Here is a 20602-nt window from a genome sequence, read left to right as displayed (position 1 = left end):
GAATTCTCTCTTTCCTTTGCTCTCACACACTGTGCTCCTTAGGTAGGCACAGAACAGTGAATAAAGAGTCTTCCCCAAAGAGGAGAGCCACATGCAAATGAACTTTGAGACCAGGGTTACATAGTGATAGGAAGCTGAATATGGATTAAATCAATAGCTAATCTTGGATCCAGAAAGCATATAATAGAACACAACTCCCTCTTAGTAGGAAGTGGGAGAATACTTTGAAGAGGAATGAATTTATCTGTCAGATATGATTATAATGTTGGCTACTTTTACTAAACAGCTTTAAAAAAATTACAAGAGAAGATGGTAAATTGTTGGGATTGATATTAGGAAATAACTATGGTGTTAAAGGTGGAGGTAGGTGGTGCGGTGAATAGAGCACTGGGCTTGAAATCAGGGAGATTGGAGTTAAAATCTGGCATCAGCCACTAGCAGCATGACCCTTGGCAAGTCATTTGATACCTATTGGCCTCAATTCCTCATCTATAAAATAGGGATACCCTGGAGAAGGAAATGGCAAACCACTTCAGATAACCCCATGGACAAGACCATAGGGTTGTGAAGAGTTGGACATGGCATAACAACTAAACAACAGCAAAAGGTGTAGGGAAGAAAATAGGCATTTATATAACACCACGCACTGCGCTAATTTTGCAAATATTATCTCATTAGATCCTCACAATAATCCTTTAAGGTAGATACCCTCATTTTCTTGTCTCCATTTTACAGTTGAGGAAACTCAGGCAAACAGAGGTTAAATGACTTGCCAAGGGTCACATAGCTAGTGAGTGTGTGATATCATATTTAACTCGGGTCTTCCTGATTCCAGGTCTAGCACTCTATCCACTTTGCCACCTAATTGCCTAGCTGGTACAAAAGAAGACATGAGTAAAATGCCTAACCAAGTAGGTGGTACAGCAGGTAGATTGCTAGATTTGAGTCAGAAAGATCTGAGTTTAAATCAAGCCTTAGAGACTTACTAGCTATGTGACTGGACAAATCACTTCATCTTTCCTGACCTGTGTCTCCATCTGTTCAATGGGGACAATAATAGCACATATATCCCAGGGTTGTCTTGAGGATCAAATGAGATAATATATTTAAAGCACTGTGAAAATCTTAAAAGACTATATAAAAGCTAGTTATTGAAAAAAAATTGTACCTGGAAATCTGGACCTGAATCTCAGTTCTGAGCTCTCTGAAAAATAGAGACTACAATGAATACCCAACCTAATGCATGACTATTATGAGGAGAGTAACTTTTAAAATCTTACAGTTTTTTTTTAGAATCTTAAATTTTTTTTTTAATTTTTTTTTATCATGCAAAACACACTTCCATACTGGTCATTGTAAGAGCAAAGACATACGTAACCAAAGCCTCGGAATAAAACCATAAATATACTGATGTGAAAGAGGAGAATCTTAAAGTTCTTTAAAAATGTGAATGATTGTTTTGGTAATAAATAATAAAATGGAACAATCTCAAAGAGAGAGACTATTGTAGCCCTTCCTGTCTTATTCCATCACACTGAGAAAAAGAAGCTCTGTTAGCTCCGTGTTGTCTAGCAGAGGCCTGGAAGGAAAAATTCCTCTAACTTGGTCCTTTGTTTCTCAGAGGCGCCCAAATCCTCTTGCCTTATTGCCTTTCCTTCTATTTCCACATCTGTACAGAGATAAGAAGCTCTTGGTTTCCCTAGAGAGCATGCAGGGTCAGGTTCAGGAATGAAGTTTGATGTTCTCGTAGTTATCTATGTCATGGTCCTGCATCCTATCTGTAGCCTTCATCACATCTCTCTCCTCCAGAAGTTGTGCTCCTTTCACTTCAGAGTAGACAACAGATAAATCCTGAGAGAGAAAGCACATGGATGAGGGTCTGGGAGGAGAGAGAGACAGAGTCTGAGAGGGAAGAGAAAAAGAGGTGAGGGGTGGAGGAGACAGAGAGAGAAAGGCAGGGGTTAGACTGAGGGACGAGAGCATCTAAAGGAATTGATAAGACTCACCTGGGTTGGTGGTAGTCTCCATATGTGATCATCTATTGGGGAAAAGCAAATATTTAACTATAGGCGATGTCTCTATTTAAAGCCCATTCCCCTGAATTGCATCCCCCATAGCCCTCAGTCATCAGTTCATTTCTATCTTCATGATTTTCCATATAATTTGAGTTGAAAGGTCAATTAGTGCAAGTTATCCCAGAATAGGTTCTCTATGCCAGTGGAATGCAAACTCTGGCAGGTCTGGTGGAGGAAGTACCTACCCTAATGAAACCACAGATTCTGGAAGTGTTGCCGTTAAAAGCCCATTTGGTAGATGTGGCAACAAATCAAAGCCTACCTGTAGGACTGTTATGTGCAAGTTATGGAGTTCCCCTCAACAAAAGTTCTCTTCCCATGTCTCATTGTGATGCTGAGGTGGCCTACCTTCTTGAGCACTTTTTATACAAATAAATTTAGATTTAAGTAAGTGTAGAAATATTAATTATTCATGGGTGGGCAAAGCCTATATAATTAAAGTAACAATCCTCCCTAAACTAATTTACTAATTCAATGCCATCTTAATTAAATTACCAAAAAATATTTTATTGACCTAGAAAATATTGTCAAAATTCATTTGGAAAAACAAAAGGTCAAGAATATCAAGGAAATTAATGGGGAAAATGTAAAGGAAGAAGGTTTAGTAGTACCAGATTTTAAACTGTATTATAAAGCAGTAATTTCCAAAACTATCTGATACTGGCTAAGAAATAGAAAAGTAAGCCAGTGGACCAGAATAGACACACAATAAACAATTTTAAAAAGTATAGTAACCTTGTGGTTGACAAAAGTAAAGATCCAAGTTTAGGGGATAAGAATTCACTATTTGGTAAAAATTACTGGGGAAACTGGGAAGCAATTTGGCAGAAACTAAATATAGACCAATGTCTTATACCATTTATCAAGATGAGATCAAAATGTATATATGACCTCAACATAAAGGGAGATAACATAAACATATTAGAAGAATGGGGAACATATTACTTATCAGATTTAGAGAGGAGAAATATTCATGAATAAACTAAATACAGGAAGCATTGGGAGATGTAAGATGGATAATTTTGAATATGTTAAACTAAAACTTTTTTTAAACAAATAAAACTAACGTAGCCAAGGTTACAGCAAGGTTTGGAAAAAATTTTATGGAAAATTTCTCAGATAGAGGTCTTATATCTAAACTATAAGGAGAACAATTTATTTATAAGAATATGAGCCTTTCCCTTATTGATAATCAAAAGATATGCACAGACAGTTTGTGGGTGAAGAATTAAAGCTATAAGTAACCATATGAAAAATGCTCTAAATCATTATTGATTAGAGAAATGCAAATCATAACAATTCTGAGATATTATCTCCTACCTATCGGATTAGCTAAATGGAGAGATCGAACATGATTTGGAAAGTACTACATGCAAAAGGACAGGATACAATTTAGAGTCAGAACTAGATCCCATTCTTTCACCTGCATCTTCTACTTTTTGCTCTTGACTCTGGACCTCAGAATACACCACATCACTGTCGACAGGATTCAGTGGTAGTCCTTGGACTGCAAATATTGGATTGTGCATTCTAGACTGCTGATCTGGGTCTGTCAGTGAGTCAGAGATGAGGTTAGGACTGTTTAGGCAGGGTCAGATGCATGTGTCAAAATTTAAATGTTTCTGTTTATTACACTATAGTAGAAGATGATGTCTTCCCATGCACCCATCCTACATTCTCTTTTTGATAATCCCTTCCAGTCCCAGCATGAAGAGAGAGAAAAAGTATTGGCTTGCTATCAGAGGACCTGGGTTTGAATCCTGACACTGGTGCTTATTAGCTATGTGACCATGGACAAAACCTTGCAATTATCTGACCCTTAAATGTCCTAATCTATAAAATGGGAAGATTCTACTATGTAAAGTATGAGTATTGTTCAGTTCTACGTCCTATAAAATCATACTCTTCACTTTATTTCAGGGTTGTGAGCTCCTATAAGAACAATTCACATTTAATACAGTGCTGTAATGGGATGCCAAAGGGACCTCTGATATCCAAAGGATTAGATCAGGGATTCTCAAAGTGGGTGCCACCACCCTTTGGTGGGTGCTGCAGCAATCCAGGGGAGCGGTGATGGCCACAGGTACATTTATAGTTCCTATTAATTGCTATTAAAATTAAAAAAAATTAATTTCCAGGGGGGCTAAGTAATATTTTTTTCTGGAAAGGGGGCGGTAGGCCAAAAAGGTTTGGGAACCACTGGATTAGATGAATGTAACTTCTGCCACCTAGTGGCCAGAATGATGATTAAACTACTTTCAGACAACAACTCTGGCAGGTTAGTAGGTAGTGCATCCCAATTTTTTAGGTAAGGAACCTAAAATGCAATGTTTAGTTGTAATTTGTTATTGAAATCATGATAAAAATAATAATTATAACTGATATTAATATGAAGCCTTTAAGTTAAATTACTTCATGCACATTCTTTATTTTGGTTTTTATGACCCCGTCAGGTAGATATTATAGATATTAATAAACTCATTTGGTGGAAGAGTATACCAAGGCTAAGAGAGATGAACTAATTTGCTCATAGTCACTTAGCTAGCAGGTGTCAGAGATAAAATTCAAACTCAGGTCTCTCCTGATTCCAAGTTTATCACTCTTTCCATTAAACCTGGTTGACCCATAAAATTGTGCTCAAGAATTTCCTCTTCTCTGAGATTTAGCAAAACCTGTGGTAACTAGCAGGCTAAACAAATGAGACTCAGTTTCTAATCTCTTCTATTCCCCTCCCAATCCCCTGGACTCAGGTCTGGAGCCCGTGTCCAGTGGAAAGTTCCTTACCATTGACATATGTTGGCTCCAGCTCTATTTGGGTAGGTTCTTGGGATCCTGTGATGGGAGGGTACCTGTGATAGACATACATCATATTTATTTTCTGGAATAATGACAAGGCTGATTATACATGAATTAGACCATCAAGGAGAGAGCCCTTGCAGGAAATGGATAAGTATAGTAGTTTCTGGGAAATCGGCAGCAGAAGTCACAGAGAACTTGGTGTGATTCATGGGGTTTTAATTCTGATGATTCTATGTAGAGGCAGTTTTAGGAGAAGCAATTGCGTTTGGATTGCTTAATTAGATGGATTAATAATATCCAAAATTAGGAAAGCAAGGCAGCCGGGGAATAGAGTCAGAAGATAATGGTTATTTAGTCACAAAGTCTTTGCTCCATCCTACTGACATGGTGACCTCTCTAGCTGACCAAGTCACTTGGCAATGTCATCGTCATCATCATCATTATCATCACCACCAATAGGCATAAATTATTGCTGAGGTTGGCAACATAAAGAACTAGTTGAATGAGTGTAGTGTCTGCCCTCTAGTGGCCAAGATGCTGATATGCAATGATTTAGTCAAGTGGATAAGCACTGAAAAATTCAGTTAAATAAGGGAATCAATAACATATCAGTACTAGGGATAATCAGAATGGTTACTACATGTCCTATGTGGTGAGTGATTGTTCTTCAGCTATCCCAAAGCATTCAGCACAATTAGTGCCTAATCGTTATTTGTTTAACCTTATCACACAGACCCTTAAATTTTTTTAAATGCAACTGCTTCTTTTAAAAATATTTAACAATCAGTTTTTAAAATTTCTAATAATGTAAACATCAGTAGATATGCATCAATAAAAGTTCTTTGGAATTCTCAGTAATTTTGTGGCATGAAGTGGATAGAGGACTGGGCATGGAATCAGAAAGATGAATCTTCCTGTAACCAAATCCAGTGTCAGACTAGCTCTGTGTTTACCTCAGTTTCCTCATCTATCAAATGAATTGGAAAAGGAAATGGAAAACCATTCCAGTATCTTTGCCAAGAAAACTCCAATTGGAGTCATGCAGAGCTGGTTACAACGGAAACAAATGAACAACAACAATAAATCTCAAAGCATGCAAAATGAAGAAATGAATAAGTATTGCTCCAGAGATAAATGACATTTTCCAGGTCCCTGGGCTGTTCACTTCTGGTAAACATTAAGAAGTCAGTCACTGAAGGAGACTAAGGACTTACCCATAGAATCCAGGAGCAAAACTTTCTCCTGCGAAGAAAAGGAAGGTTAATGTAAATCAATCAGAAAGCATTAAGTGTCTCCTATGACTCAGACACTGTCATAGATCCTGGGAGTGTGAAGGCAAAAACAAGAATTCAAACAGCTTGCCCTCAAGGAGCTTGCTCTCTATTGTGGGATATCAGGAGAGAGTGTAGCACTGTAGAAATCACATATCGCCATATGTCCTTTCTTGTGCTAGGCTAAACAAAAATGACACAGAGCAAAGGAAAGCTGTAATTCTTACCTGCTAGAAGCTTAGAATTGAAATGAAACCTTTAGATATGATTGTGGACTTCACCATCATACCCTGAGATGCTGACAGTTCTGACAGACACAAATTCAGATTCAACCAAAGTCTTAAGCACTTACTATCTGTCCACAAAGTCCTGGGTTAAATATAGTCCTTCTAGGGGATACAAAGGCAAGTCTCAGCCATCAAGGATCCTATGAAGTTCATAGCATCATGGGTTTATAGATTTAGATTCCAAAGGACCTAGATGCCAACTAGTCCAGTTCTCTAGTCTTTCAGATGAGGAAAGCATTGGATTTGGAATCAAGAAGATCTGAACTGGAATCTTGCTGCCTAAGAAGCTATATGGTCCCATGTAAGTCACTTAACTTTTCTGTGTAAAGTGGAGATAATAGAATTAAATTCAAGGATCTAATGAGATAATATATGTAATGTTCTCTGAAATCCTTAAAGTGATCGATTATCATTAATATAATGGTATATTAATTATATGTAAGTATAAATAATAATAAAGTCTTATTATGGCAAAATGGATAGAATCCTGGGTCTGGAGTTATAAAGACCTAAGTCAAAATCTAGGCTCAGATACTTCCTAGCTGTGTGAAGCTGGGCATGTCACTTAACCTCTGTTTGCCTCAGTTTCTCACCTGTAAAATGGGGATAATGATAGCATCTAGTCCCAAGGTTGTTGTGAGGATCAAATGAAATGATAATTGCAATGTACTTTGCATAGTACCTGGCACATAGGAAGTGCCTTATAAATGTTAGTTAAAGTCATTGTTATTGTCAACATGATCAGACTTGTGGGAGATTATACAATGAGTGGTAGGGGCTAGGCATTTGGCGTTAAGTGACCTGACTAGGGTCACACAGCTAGTAAATATTTGAGGTCATTTTTGAACCCAGAACTTCTGGTTTCTATGCTTGACTCTTTATCCACTGAGTCACCTAGCTGCTCCTAATAATAGATATATTACTAAAAGTATGTAATAACTGGAAATCTAAGTAAGGAAGCGGAGACCACATTCTAGATAAGGCAGTTATACTAGCTGTGTGACTCTGGGTAAGTCACTTAACCTCTGCCTGCCTCAGTTTTACACAGGTAGATAAAACTTCATCCAGAAGAAGTCATTCTTGAGTAAGCTTTTTTTCTTTTTCAATGTGGTTACCTGATTTGTAGAAGAAAGGAATATTATTGATAGAGCAAATTAAACAAAGCATGTGATCTCCTTGAGGTAGCCAGTTGGCACAATGGGTTTAGCCTCAGGAATGGATCTGAATTCAAATGAGGCCTCAGATACTTGCTAGATGTGTGATCCTGGGTAAATTACTTAATTTCTTACAGCCTTGGTTTCCTCATCTGTAAAAATGGGGGAAATAATAGTATTTCACCCATAAGATGGTTGAAAAGAATCAAGTGAGATTATGTATGCTGATATAATTATATATGAAATTTAAAATAATTTTTATAATTTATTTTTATAACTATGTAGTTTTTATAATTTAGAAAATTATGTACATGTAAATATAAGTTTCTAAATCTTAAAGCACTACATAAAATATTGGCCATCATTTTTATTATTAGCTATGATTAACTTATGCTATTATTTTGGACTTCATATAGAAATATGGGTTAGCCAATATTGTAATTAAGAACTTTTTTTGTGAAACCCTAAATATTTGACTTGGAAAGTTTTATCATTCATCCCGAGGGCGTCTTAAAATTGTCTCCTCTTCCTTATTCAACTTCCTCTCTTAGTGGGCTCAGAGAATATGTCTCTTCTCCATAGACTGATATGCACCAAAAAAGAAGGGAGTAGATGTTGTAATACTCTTGATGGGGACAGGGATAAAATCTTGGCTATTTTAGACTAGGTCCACAGACTATAGTTAGATCTTTGGTGCTTCTTGTTTAGTCATTTTCAGTCATGTGTGAGTCTTTGTGACCCCATTTGGGGTTTCCTTGGTAGATACCAGAGTGGTTTACATTTTTTTTTTTTACAGTCCATTGTACAGATGAAGGAACTGAGGCAGGCAGAGGTTAAGTAACTTGCCCAGAGTCACACAGCTAGGAAGTTCCTGAGGTCAGGCTTGAAGTAAAAAAGATGAGTCTTCCTGACTGCAGGGCTAACATTCTATCCACTGCATCACTTAGCTGACCATCTACCTCCACTAAAATTAACAAGGACCTTTCTCTTTTCTAACTAGTTTCATCACCATCAGGTCAAGGACAAGAATCTGTAGGGAATGGACATAAATGACCTTGGGGGACTGTGCTCAGAGATGTAGGGCCAACCAAGGGCTAGCTCTGTATGTTGGAGTCTGAGTTGAAGGACTCTGGGAAAAAAATGGGTCAAAAGAGAATTCTCTACCCCAGCTTCATTCTCCTTGGGGTGGAGTTTTAGGGGACATGTCAGCATATGGGTCAGAACCATCTCACAGCATAGTTTTGCTCTGAAGAATAGGTTAGAATACCCACTAACAGAAAAATCAGCAAGCATTTATTAAACACCTACTGTGTCAAGGCTGTCAATACTTAATAAAAGTTCATTTATTTATTTGTCGACTGATTGTTAAACACATTGGGCTAAGCCCTGGGGATCAAAAGAAATGCAAAAAAAGTCCCTGTTCTTCAGGATCTCACATTCTGATAGGGGAAACATGTGAGATATTTGTAGAGTAGGTAGAAGTAATCTTAGAAGGGAAGGTACCGGTAGTTGAGGAAATCAGAAAAGGTGAGATTTAAGCTGAGTTTTGAAGAAAGCTGAGGATTTTAAGAGAAGAAGATAGGTGAGACAGTGTTATAGGTTTGGGGAGCAGGAAGTGTTTTTTTCCTGTTAAAACATTTGTTTACTAATCTGAGAAGTGTTATATTTAGATAATATGTGATGCAAAACATGCTCTAAAAAGTTATGTGAAAACTTGACTTTCATAAATCCCATTGCCAAAAGTTGTAAAGGATCTTAATGATTTACTTTATTTTTAAAAATTAATTAATTATTTTAACCTTCTGTCTTAGAACCAATACTAAGTATTGGTTCCAAGGCAGAAAAATGGTAAGGTCCAGGCAATTGGAGTTGTGACTCACACACAGTCATACAACTAGGAAGTGTCTGAGGTCAAATTTGAACCCAAGATTTCCTGTCTCTTGGTCTGACTCTCTACTGAGCCACCTAGCTGCGCTTACATAGTAGGTTCTTAATAAATATTCATTGCCTTTGACTACTGATGGAGAACTCACATCTTCCTATCCCCTTTTGGCCTAATTCTAATTGTTTAGGAAAAAATAGGGAATCTACCTCTTTGCATTTTCTGTGTGCTGTTTTTAATTCTGCTCTCAGATTTTTTTTGATTGATTGGTGAAGATTGGAGGGGAAGAAAGTAAGATTATATTTGTGGGGGACCACAAGGACACTTAGAGGTTTGGTTAGGCCTCTCTAATTCTCATAAACTCTCAGTGTGGCTTGTTCATCGAAAAAAAATGAAACTCTTGGTTTTCCAGTGAGTTAAAGTCCTGGATGATAAGGTTCATCTGCCTTCATGTAACAAAAAAGCTGAATAGATGTCATTTTCACTGATGTGCTGTAGTCAGCTCTTAAAGAGAGCCAATGCATTTGTACCTCAGAAATCTAAAACCATTATAAGTCAGGCCTTGATTTAATGTTTTGTTAATTGTCTAGACTTAAGAAACTGATGGAGAAAATGCTAATAACGCTGATTAAATTTAAAGTGTCTCGCACACACTTAAAAAAAATTTTTTTTTTCATGGATTTGGTTGTTCAACCTTTACTAGTATACTTCTGGTCTGTTTTGTCCTTCGCTTGGTTGGCACTAGTCCTTTAGTGAGAGTTTGAAGCCTCGACATGACCACCACTCTGGGCATGAGGCAGGATGGGTGCAGGGATTCATTAAATGAGCAGGACCTACAAACCTGTTCTCCTACGGGTCCTGAAGTACAACAGAAAAGCAACACCAATGAGACCCAGGAAACTGAGCAGGCCCACGCTGACTCCTCCAGCAAGCAGGCTTCTTTGCTTCCCTGCAGGGACTGAGATAAGAGAGTTTGGCATGAGGCGAGGGTGGGAAGAGCAGGACCGAGAATTCCTAAGCCTAATGATTCAGAACATGGGAAGAAAGATCTAAGGTGAAGGAACATGGGAGAACTTTTTGAAACAGGCTAAGGGTTAGGAAGGCGAACTGCTGGGTCAGCTCATATGTATGAATATAGAAGATATCCATCCCTTCTGCCTTTGAGCAGCTGAGTCTTCAGCCTGGATTTGAGAAGCGATGACTTTTACTGCAAAGCCAGGAATGGACCATGACCGAGATTATACTACAAATACGGTAGTATTTGCATATTTGCCCAGTGTTCAGTGAAATAATCACTTCATGGGACTTGGGGAAAATAAACACAGTCACTTGTTAAGTTTTTTTTTTTCTTCTCCAATATTCACCTAATGACATCACTCAGTATAACCTGATTGATCCCCAAGGATTCAACCTTGCCTCTCATTCTTCCCCCAGATGACAGTGTGCCACAATCCGGCATCATACAAATGCCACAGTCTCTTGGAATGAGGTCAGATGTCCATCAGGTCCAGTCCTCCTCATATACCTGTGACTGAGAGTTTGACCCCTTCACTGAGCTGGGGACCAAAGCCATTGTCAGCCTCACAAGAGTAGGTTCCAGAATCCTCAGCTGTCAGGGAGAGGTTGAGAAATGCAGCTTCTCCTAAAAAGGCCCAACCAGTCTTCAGGATTGTATTCTGGCGAAAAAACCGATAGAGGATAGGAGTTGTGCCTTTTTTCGCTTCACATCGAAATTCCACCATATCCCCTGCAGTGGCCTGAGGCTTGGGTGCACTGAGGATAAGAAGAGGATGGGACACTGGAACTGAGGGAGATAACGGAAATCAACAGCTCAGCTTCTGAAACACGACAGCCTTTTGTATCAAGAACTTTAATCAAGATGTAAAACCCAGTGGAATTGCTCATTGGCTACAGCTGAGGGGAGGGAGGAAAGGAGGGAAAGAATATGAAACGTAACCATGGAAAAATATTCCTAAATAATTAATTAAATGCATTTAATAAAAAAACCTTTACTAAGAACTTTAATCAGAGATATGCCTTTAGGAAATTTTAAAATAATATCTTTGTACATTACCTGAATTGTCTCCTCCCAGAGATAAGATAAGATGGTTATCTTATATAAAAGGATATTTTTGAAAAAAAGAAGAAAAGAAGAAGAAAAACACAAACATAATCAATAAATCTATGGTTGTTGTTTAGTCATTTGAGTTATGTCTGATTTCTCGTGACCCCATTTTGGGTTTGCAAAGATACTGAAGTGGCTTGTCATTTTCTTCTCCAGCTCATTTTACAGATGAAGAAATAGAAGTAAACAGGATTAAATGATTTTCTCAGGGTCACATAGCTAGTAATAAGTGTCTGAGACCATATCTGAGCTCAGGAAGATGAGTCTTCCTGACTCTAGGCCCAGTACTTTATCCATTTCACCACTTAACTGCTCAATAAAACTAAGGAGATGCCCTCTAAGGCTATTCCTAGTTCCCATGTCCCAGACCTAGATTTCAGAACCCATCCACAAAGACTAGGAAAAAATCTTTCCAAGTATCACAATGATGAAACTCTATGTGTGATGCTTTATGTTTTTCAAAGCTATGAGATCACCATCTCTGGAGGTCTTTAAGCCAATGGCTAGATGATTGATTGTTGAGGATGTTTCCTGTTCATTTACAGGGTGAACTAAATGACCTCTGAGGGCCTTTCCAGTTCTGAGATCTTATTGTTCTGTGCTATAAATGTCATCTCATATTTCTCTGCTCTTCTCTCTGAGCAGTTTTTCTCTATTACCTCTCCTCTCTCTCCCAATTAGTCCATTAGTATTATAATAAGTATTATTAATATCACAGCAGGGGACTAATGATTCTCTTCTAGAAGCAGCGTGATATATAGAACACAGGTATCAAACCAAAATAGAAAACGATTCCTACAGGTAGGTCATTGACTTAGAAAATCACAAATTAACATTATCTTTGCTGTATCATATTTTTGTTTATTTAGTTAAACATTTTCCAGTTACATTTCAATTTAGTTTTGGCTTCAGTGGGGAGTTTTGTAGGCTACATAAAACCACTGCCAGTGAATTTTTTAACTTGTGAAGTAGCAGCAGCAGCAGCAGCAGCAGTAGTAGTGGTATAGTAATAGTAGTAGGAGGAGGAGGAGGAGGAAGAGGAGGAGGAGGAGGAGGAGGAGGAGGAGGAGAAGGAGGAAGAGGAGGAGGAGGAGGAGGAGCGGTAATAGTAGCAGCAGCAGCAGCAGCAGTAGTAGCTGTCATGGTAGTAATATCTGTCTCACAGTTTTGTGTTTAGGCTTAATTGAGACAATATATGTGCTAGAAAGATTCATCTTCCTGAGTTCAAAATCTGGCCTTAGACACTTCCTAGCTGTGAGACCCTGGGAAGTCACTTAACCCCATTTGCCTTAGTTTCCTCATCTGTCAAATGATCTGGAGAAGGAAATGGTAAACCATTCTAGTATTTTTGTCAACCTCCGCCTCAAAAGGGCCACAAAAAGTCAGGCATGACTGATACATGGCCCATGCATGTAAAGTACCATCATTAGGGGTTAACCTTCTGCCCTTTTAAAAATGAGGTGACAGATGCAAAGAAAAGAGACTTGCTGAAGAAATAGCAGAGCCAGAATATGAACTCATGTCCTCTCAGTCTCATTGCAGCATTCTTTCAGTGATGCTGTACTGGTCCTTAACTGGGCAAATAGATGCCCCACAAGAGGTAGAGGAGCAAAATGATGGGGCTAAAGTGCATGAATGGGAATGAAGCTCAGTCAGTCAAGGTGTAGTAGTCAGATGACAGAATAAAATGAAGATCCATGTTTATGTGTTTGACCAAAACTGGGAAAACAGAAGTTATTTGTTATGGAGATAGTTGGAGGTTGTGGCTTTGCCAGGAGCAAGAATAGAGGGTAGGGACATCAGGAGAGCTTCAGCCTGGACTATAGGTAGAAAGAGGAGCAAGAAAGGAGAGAGCAGAGATTTCTTAGGGAGCCAAAGAGAGAAGAACTGGAGCTGGGAAAGGGGCTGGGTTTGTATGGCTGGTCAGAAATATCTAGAATAAAGGGATCCCTCCATAAGACTCATTACCTAAGCTAGAGTCTATTTTACTCTTGCCCTTGTTGTATAGGTACTAGGAGTTGCAAGACCTGCATTCCAGTCCCCATTCTGTCACTAACTGTGAGACTAGCTGTGAGACCTGAGACAAGTCACTTGATTCTTCTGGAACTCATTTTTTTCTCTGTGAAATGAAGTTGGTGGGTTAAATGATCTCTAAAATCTCTCTTAAATCTAAGAATCCATGGATCTTCATAAGCAACAGACGTGCTAAAACCATCTTTGTTAAAATTGATTTATTAAATTGACTTCCCAAGTGTTACAGATTTTTGTAATGAGGTCCGTACACTGGTATATTCAAATGAAGATGATGTTTGTGACGTTTGCTAGGCAAATACCCAAAGGAAAGATCCATGATCTCTTCAGTGTAGGGTAATCCAGGTATAGTTTTCCCTTCACCGTTACAGGCTGTAACCTTTCTATGAGTCCTAGGTTGCTGCAGGTCTACAATGATTAAGTGACTTGTCCATAGTCACAGTAAGTGTCAGAGGTGGGATGTAAAGGCTAGTCTTTCTGACTCCAAACCCAGTATGCAATCCAGTATGGCAGCTTCTGCTTATAAGGTGTATATAAATTAACAAAGAAGGATGTTTGAAATGGGGAAAGTTAATTCTTTAGTGGCTTCATGATTTCATGAACTAACTCCTCTTTGAAGTTTTCTGTAGGCCACTCTGGCAGTCAGTTCATTTGTCCTGTTAATCTTGTGAAGACAAGACAAATTAAAAATGTGAAGACATTAATCTTTGTAAGCCACTACATTACAGCAGTAAGCCCAACAGTCTACTAGTGCGAAGGGCACCAGAGTAGAAGATACCACTGTTAAGATTGGTGTTTGTGGCCAGGCACACAAAGACTTTGGTAGAAAAACTAAACACTGGATGATCAGTCTCAGACAATCGGCAAGATCTTTGCATGCTTTAGAAGCAAAATGGTTTTTAATATCATTTTGATTGTGTCTACTAAGTTAATTAACCTCCAGGGGGAGCAAACACCAGATCTAAGATAAAAGCATTGGGGAAAATGTTAAAATTTTCTGGTCTCCAAGTAAAGATTCCTAGTGGAAAGTACTCAGGTTTTAGAGTCAAAATCATCTTTAAAGCTGAATTAGAACCTTCAAGATGACTACATTAGTAAATTGAGTATCTTTAAGTTCATCTAGCCCCGTGATTCCCAAAGTGGGCACTACCGCCCCCTGGTGGGTGCTGTAGCGATCCAGGCGGCAGTGATGGCCACAGGCGCATTTATTTTTCCTATTAATTGCTATTAAAATTAAAAAAAATTAATTTCCAGGGGGCTAAGTAATATTTTTTCTGGAAAGGGGGCGGTAGGCCAAAAAAGTTTGGGAACCACTGATCCAAACTCTTCATTTTACAAATAAGGAAAATGAGATGCAGAAAAGTTAAGTGACTTATCCAAAGTTATACAGTGGCAGAACCAAGGTCTTTTTACTCTAAATCCCACCAGCATCCCAGCTGCTTCCCAGATGTGGGCTAGAATTACACTTCTAGCACTTATTAACTATGTCACTTTGACATATCCTTAGTTTCCTTACCTATTACATGGAACAAAAATGATTGTCCTTTGTACTTCACAGGTTGTTGGGAAGAAAGAAAACCTTTTTATAAAACCCAAAGTGTCATAGAAATGAGTGATTGTTATTATTTTGAATATAATTATGGACCTTTAAACCTACAGTTGCCCACCTGCATCTATTTATATTCTGAGGATAGTTTAACTCTTGTGGTAAATTTTGCTCACTACCCCTGCAAGTGTAAAAGTAGAAGGAAAAGATTTGTGGTTCCATGTGACCCACGTGAAACCTGAAAAGAAACATACAAATGCAGAACACCCAGAAACAGGTCAAGATAGACAAATTACAGAAAGTGCTGAGAACTGAGAATTGAAATTCAAAATCATTGCAAAACAGCTGAAAGTGCATATAATACACACACAAACAATTGATTGACATCACTGACAAAGCATCACAATCCACACTGTGTCTGTATCCAGACCAGAGACCCCGTCCAACAACATGTATGACAACAGACAACATGTGACGGAGAAACAGAGAAGGGGAAAAGCATCAAGAGAAGAAAAGGAAATTGGGAAAATCACTGAGAAGAAAGATACATAAAAAGAGTACTTGAAAAGACATTTTGAAAAAACTTTTGAACTTTGAACTTTGCAAAAATGGACAATTGCACAAAGAAGAGGACAGAAAGAAATGGTTTACATAAGTCTGGTGCGGTGATTGCACAAAAGCACAAATTAACCTCACACTTTAGGGATAATGCAACCACAGAACATAGCATCCAGATACAAGAGAAATCTACAGACAACTTGAAGAAAATTGACAACTTTGAAAACAAGAGTGAATATTTTGCATGTACAGTACTTAAAGAAAACACAAAACACAACACAAAACTGATATTTAGTCAAGACCTTGTGCAAATAAGTGAGTGTCTGAAGATTATGTAAATATAAAATGTATATATATATATATATGTCTATAATGTAAATAGTTGCAAGTTCCATAAGATTTTAATCACATAAGAAGATCAAGCGATTTTCTTGTCTGGTTAACATCGATATGCAGAACTAATGCTTGTACAAATGTGTAATAGTGTAAATAATGTAAATTTTATATATACCTGTAACATAAGTTGGAAAAGTAGAGTAGAACTGCAAATAATAGTCCTTAACCATGTAGATACTGTAGCATACTAACAATTTAGCAGATAACTTGGACATTAGACATAGGGAAAATGCAGAAAGGGCTAGGGAAGTTCAAAATTTTTAGTGAACTAGTGCAGGGAAAGCACAAGAATAAAATATATAAGTGTTGTAGGATAGATAACTAAGAATATTAACATACTAAAATAGATTCTCAATATAAAAATTAACATTGCATTTAAAACATAGGTAGTTTAAACATAATTTGATAACAGCTAAAAGTAATGATAGTTGTATTGCATTACTTGATAGACAAATATTAAAAGTAGAAACAAGTTAAAATTCTGTTAAAATCATAGATATGTTAAATAACTTAGAAGAGTTTAAAGATAAGAAAATTGTTACACTGTAAACTTGGACATTGCATTCAATGGAAAATTTTCTGTGTTACAAAATTGTTTTGTACCCTGTAAATATGGTATGCATATATACATATATGTATGTATATATAAATTGCAACCCTCATCCCCCTACCAACCTCTCCAAAACCCATCTTAGAATAGGAATAGATAGAAAATTAGTATAGTGATAAGACAAGATAAGGATTTATTATTTTGGAGGGAGGAGGAACATAAGATAGGAATAGGAAATTGTGATGCATGAATTAAGTGGGACTTTTAGTCCTACCACACAAAACTGGGATACTATAAGGATGGGATTTGTGCAAGGGGGATGGGACAAAAGGAGCCAGAGAAGGAGTGGCTGACAGTTGGTGACAGTGGAGACCAGAGAGAATTCTGGGAATTCTCTGGAGGAAGGGAGAGAAAGAGAGGACTTCTGGTGGAGGTTCTCCGAGGAAGGAAGAGAGGTTCCAAGGAGGATATCCCAGCTCAGATCCAGTCCTGGAGGCTTCTTGAGGATCTTTCTTTGGACATTGAAACCCTGGCTCCCTGGTCAAAGATTCCGTCACATCTCACCCAGCAAGACTTCAACCATAGAGTTAGCTAAGTGTTTGGACTCCATTTTGGGAGCGATCTCTTAGTCTCCTTCTCCCATTACCCAACCTTGCTGAGAGACCCCCTTTCAGTCAAAACATACAATTATAGAAAAGGATAGAAACAGAAAGAAAAGGGGCAGGAGAAGAAGCTTAGGAGTGGGAGCCATTAAGGTTCCCACCTAAGTGATAGACTCCATAGAAATAGAGAAGAGGGCACCCCAAAATCCCTCTGCCCTTCACCCCTTTCCCCAATCCCTGAATTGTGAATAATAAAAGCCATTCATCAGTCAGATAGCGTTCCAGAGTGCCTGAGGGACATCAAGGGAGGGGGAACCACAACTTAGCCTCCATCTTGGAGCCAGACCTAATGCTGTGAAGTTGACTGACCTGGGGGGAAGATTGACTGAACCCTGCCCTCATTAAGAATCAGATTGGGGTATCACATACTTCATCTTTGGGAAGCCTTGCCCCAACTCCTGTGGATAGCACAACCATCCAGGTCACCCAGTTTTGGGGTGACACCCCCTCGAAGTCTCTCAGTGTCTATTTGGTGTGAGGGGAGAGCTAGAAGAGAGACTCACTTTACAGACTCTCTCTCTTTTCCCTTCAGTCATAATATTGGTTTCTGGCTCTTTTTATTATTATAGGTTTTAAGGAATTTTTTTGTTGCATTCCATAAAAAAGACTCTGTTGAGCTGTTGTGTTGACTGTCTATGAGGAGACCTGTAGGATAGAGGAATAGAGCCTGAGTTCCTGAGGCCTCAGCCTATCAGGAAGTGGCAGATAAGCCAGGGAATTTGTCCTGGAACCATAGCACTCCACCAGAGGATAGTCTAATGTTCAGTATTGGGCATGGATTATCTGTCCTGGATATGGATTTCTGTTGGGGAGGGCCAACATACCTTTGACAGAGAGTGTCAACACCTTACTGAACTGTACCGCTATGCCATTGTCAGCCTCGCAGTAATAATTCCCAGCATGTTGTTCAGTCAGAGAGAGATTGAAGGATGCTGCACCTCCAAAAGGGGCTGAGCTGTTTTTTATGATTTTACCCTCATGATAAAACCGATATAGGATTGGGCCCGATCCTCTCTGGGCTTTGCAGCAAAGCTCCATGACCTTTCCTACAAAGGTCTGCGTCTCTGGGGTGCTGAAAGTGAGGAGTGGAGGAGACACTGGAACTGAGTCAAGAACAAGAGAAGGAAAAGAGTCACACAGAGCTTCTGCTGCTAGGATTCATGACCCTCTGATCCAAGACATTTTAGGTAGAGAAAGATCCCTCTTGTAATTCCTGATTTCTATCTCCTTTGCTCTGCATTCTCAGAGGCTTCTCTTCAAAATCTGAGAAGAGAATTTCTGATTTCCGAATATCAATCATTTGGACATCAGCCCAGAGCTCTTCTCAATCTTCATTCTACTATTTTTCTTATCTTTCCTTCTACCCCAAGGGTTCCCATTATCCCTTTTTGCCCCATATCCTCTGCCCCTTCACAACAAACTACAGTTTTTTAGAGAGGCATCGACAAAATAAAGCATTTTTTGCCTCCAAAGCTATGATTTTTGTGAAATCTTTGGACTGGTCCATATATGCCTCTGATTTATCTCTGAAAGAATCCTTATGAACCAATAAAAAAAAAAACACTTGGCCGAGAATAAACAGCATGATATTTAGTTAGCAGAAAGAGCCCTACACTTGGACCCGGAGAACATGGGTTCAAATCTCAGTTACAATCTTTACTCTCTTGTATGACCATTGACAATTAACTCCTTGAAATCTTGATTTTCTCATCTGAAAATGAGGTCAATAAACAATCTACAAAGTAAAAGATAATACTTCTACCTGTGTCATAGGGTTATGAGGAAATAATTTTGTAATCCTTAGGGCAAAAGGTGAGAATGCATTATTACTATGAAATAGAAGAAAGAAATGTAACACTTACTTTTCACAGAGATGCTCACGGGTTTACTGTGTAGCATCTTGTTGGTATTGTCAGCTGTACAGTAATATTTCCCAGCCTCGTTCTCTCTGACAGAAAATATTTCAAACTCTGCCACTAGTGACCTTTGAGTTTTCTTCTTCAGAACTGTTTCAGTGCCCACTTTGTGCCAGGAGAATGTGATGTCACCTGTGCCCCCAGCTACTGAGCAGAGGAGGACCAGTGTTTGCCCTTCTGTCAGTTGTCCCCCAGGGGGCTTGATCTCCAAATGGACTCCAAAGACAGGGACTCCTGGATGAAAATGAATGAACATATAAAAGGCCTGATCCTGGGAGACTTCAAGGCTGGGGAGACTGGGGAAGATGAGGTTAATAATAGTAGTTATTTGCTGTGTGATCATAAAATATTAGAATTGGAATCAAGTTAGTGAAAACAGATCCGGGTAGGCTTTGGCTATTGGATATAGGAGCATAGTTCAGAAAAAAAAAAGTTGAAGGGAAAAGGCAGTCCATTTTGGATGTAATAACATTGAATTTGAAATCAGAGAATCTGGGGGGGAATCCTAGCTTTGCAACTTTCTACTTATATATGCTTGGGGTAAATCTCTTCTCCAACATGAGTCTCTGTTTCCCCATCTATAAAATGAGGTTAGATTGGATAATCTGTAGGGCTGCTTCAAAGTTCTAATTCCTGAGACATTTGTTTTTTTGTTGTCCCAGGAGAATGTATATCCCTGACCCATGAACTTTTAGACTTTATTTGGTCTAAAAGTGTCCCATTTCAGGGGTTCAATTTTTCCTGACCTCTCTCCCAACTCCCAGGAATAGAGGAACAAATGACTTTGGGGCATTTGCGTGGAAGTCTTGATGGGCAGCTGATTCTATTTTAAAGGGGGTATGGAAGAACAATAGTAAGCGCAGAGTCCAACTATTATCTTAGTTCCTTCTCCTTATGACTATTTGGTGGATCTCTCCTTTTCTACAAATCATACTCTCCAGATGATCCACATAAGGGGTGAGTGATCTTGAGCCTTGAGAATTTGGCTGTATTTCTGGTTAGAAGTCACCTAAATTTCTAGCTAAGCCCCCACTTTCCTTTGACCCCTCATACCTTGCCCTAGCCAATGTGTCAGGGAAGGGTAAGTGTATAGGGCAACATAAGCTTGAGGTAGGAAGGGAAATTCTGCCTGCAGTTTTTTTAAACAAAATTTCTTCATTCTCACTTCACTCTGTGTGCCCCATTCAACAGGTAGCCTATCTCTCTAGTAGAGCTGTCATTGTCCATTGCTACAGGGATAATTTGGAGAAGTGTGTAGAGGCAGTCATATAGTTTAGTGGGTAGAGAGCATGGGCTAGAGCTATCAGGACCCAAGTTCAAATTTAGCCCCAGTCATTTACTAGCTATGTG

At 38.7% G+C, this 20602-nt stretch overlaps 1 protein-coding gene across 1 annotated transcript in view; it reads right to left on the bottom strand.

The window, feature by feature from the left end:
* Positions 1 to 1465: 1465 nt before the first annotated feature.
* FCRL3 (Fc receptor like 3) overlaps positions 1466 to 20602 on the bottom strand; it is a 29472-nt gene continuing 10335 nt past the window's right edge. Inside the window, exons 5-13 of the mRNA XM_044672191.1 lie at positions 19199 to 19486; positions 18161 to 18439; positions 10994 to 11272; positions 10310 to 10426; positions 6089 to 6116; positions 4860 to 4924; positions 3499 to 3624; positions 2007 to 2038; positions 1466 to 1851 (exon numbers count right to left, since the gene is read on the bottom strand). Of these exons, the coding sequence (XP_044528126.1) occupies positions 1723 to 1851; positions 2007 to 2038; positions 3499 to 3624; positions 4860 to 4924; positions 6089 to 6116; positions 10310 to 10426; positions 10994 to 11272; positions 18161 to 18439; positions 19199 to 19486 (1343 nt within the window). The 3' untranslated portion in view covers positions 1466 to 1722. The remainder of the gene's footprint in view (positions 1852 to 2006; positions 2039 to 3498; positions 3625 to 4859; positions 4925 to 6088; positions 6117 to 10309; positions 10427 to 10993; positions 11273 to 18160; positions 18440 to 19198; positions 19487 to 20602) is intronic.

The sequence above is a fragment of the Gracilinanus agilis genome, chromosome 4, assembly GCF_016433145.1.
Source record: "Gracilinanus agilis isolate LMUSP501 chromosome 4, AgileGrace, whole genome shotgun sequence".
NCBI classification, from domain to species: Eukaryota; Metazoa; Chordata; class Mammalia; order Didelphimorphia; family Didelphidae; genus Gracilinanus; species Gracilinanus agilis.
This window is presented reverse-complemented; position numbering and strand designations above follow the sequence as displayed.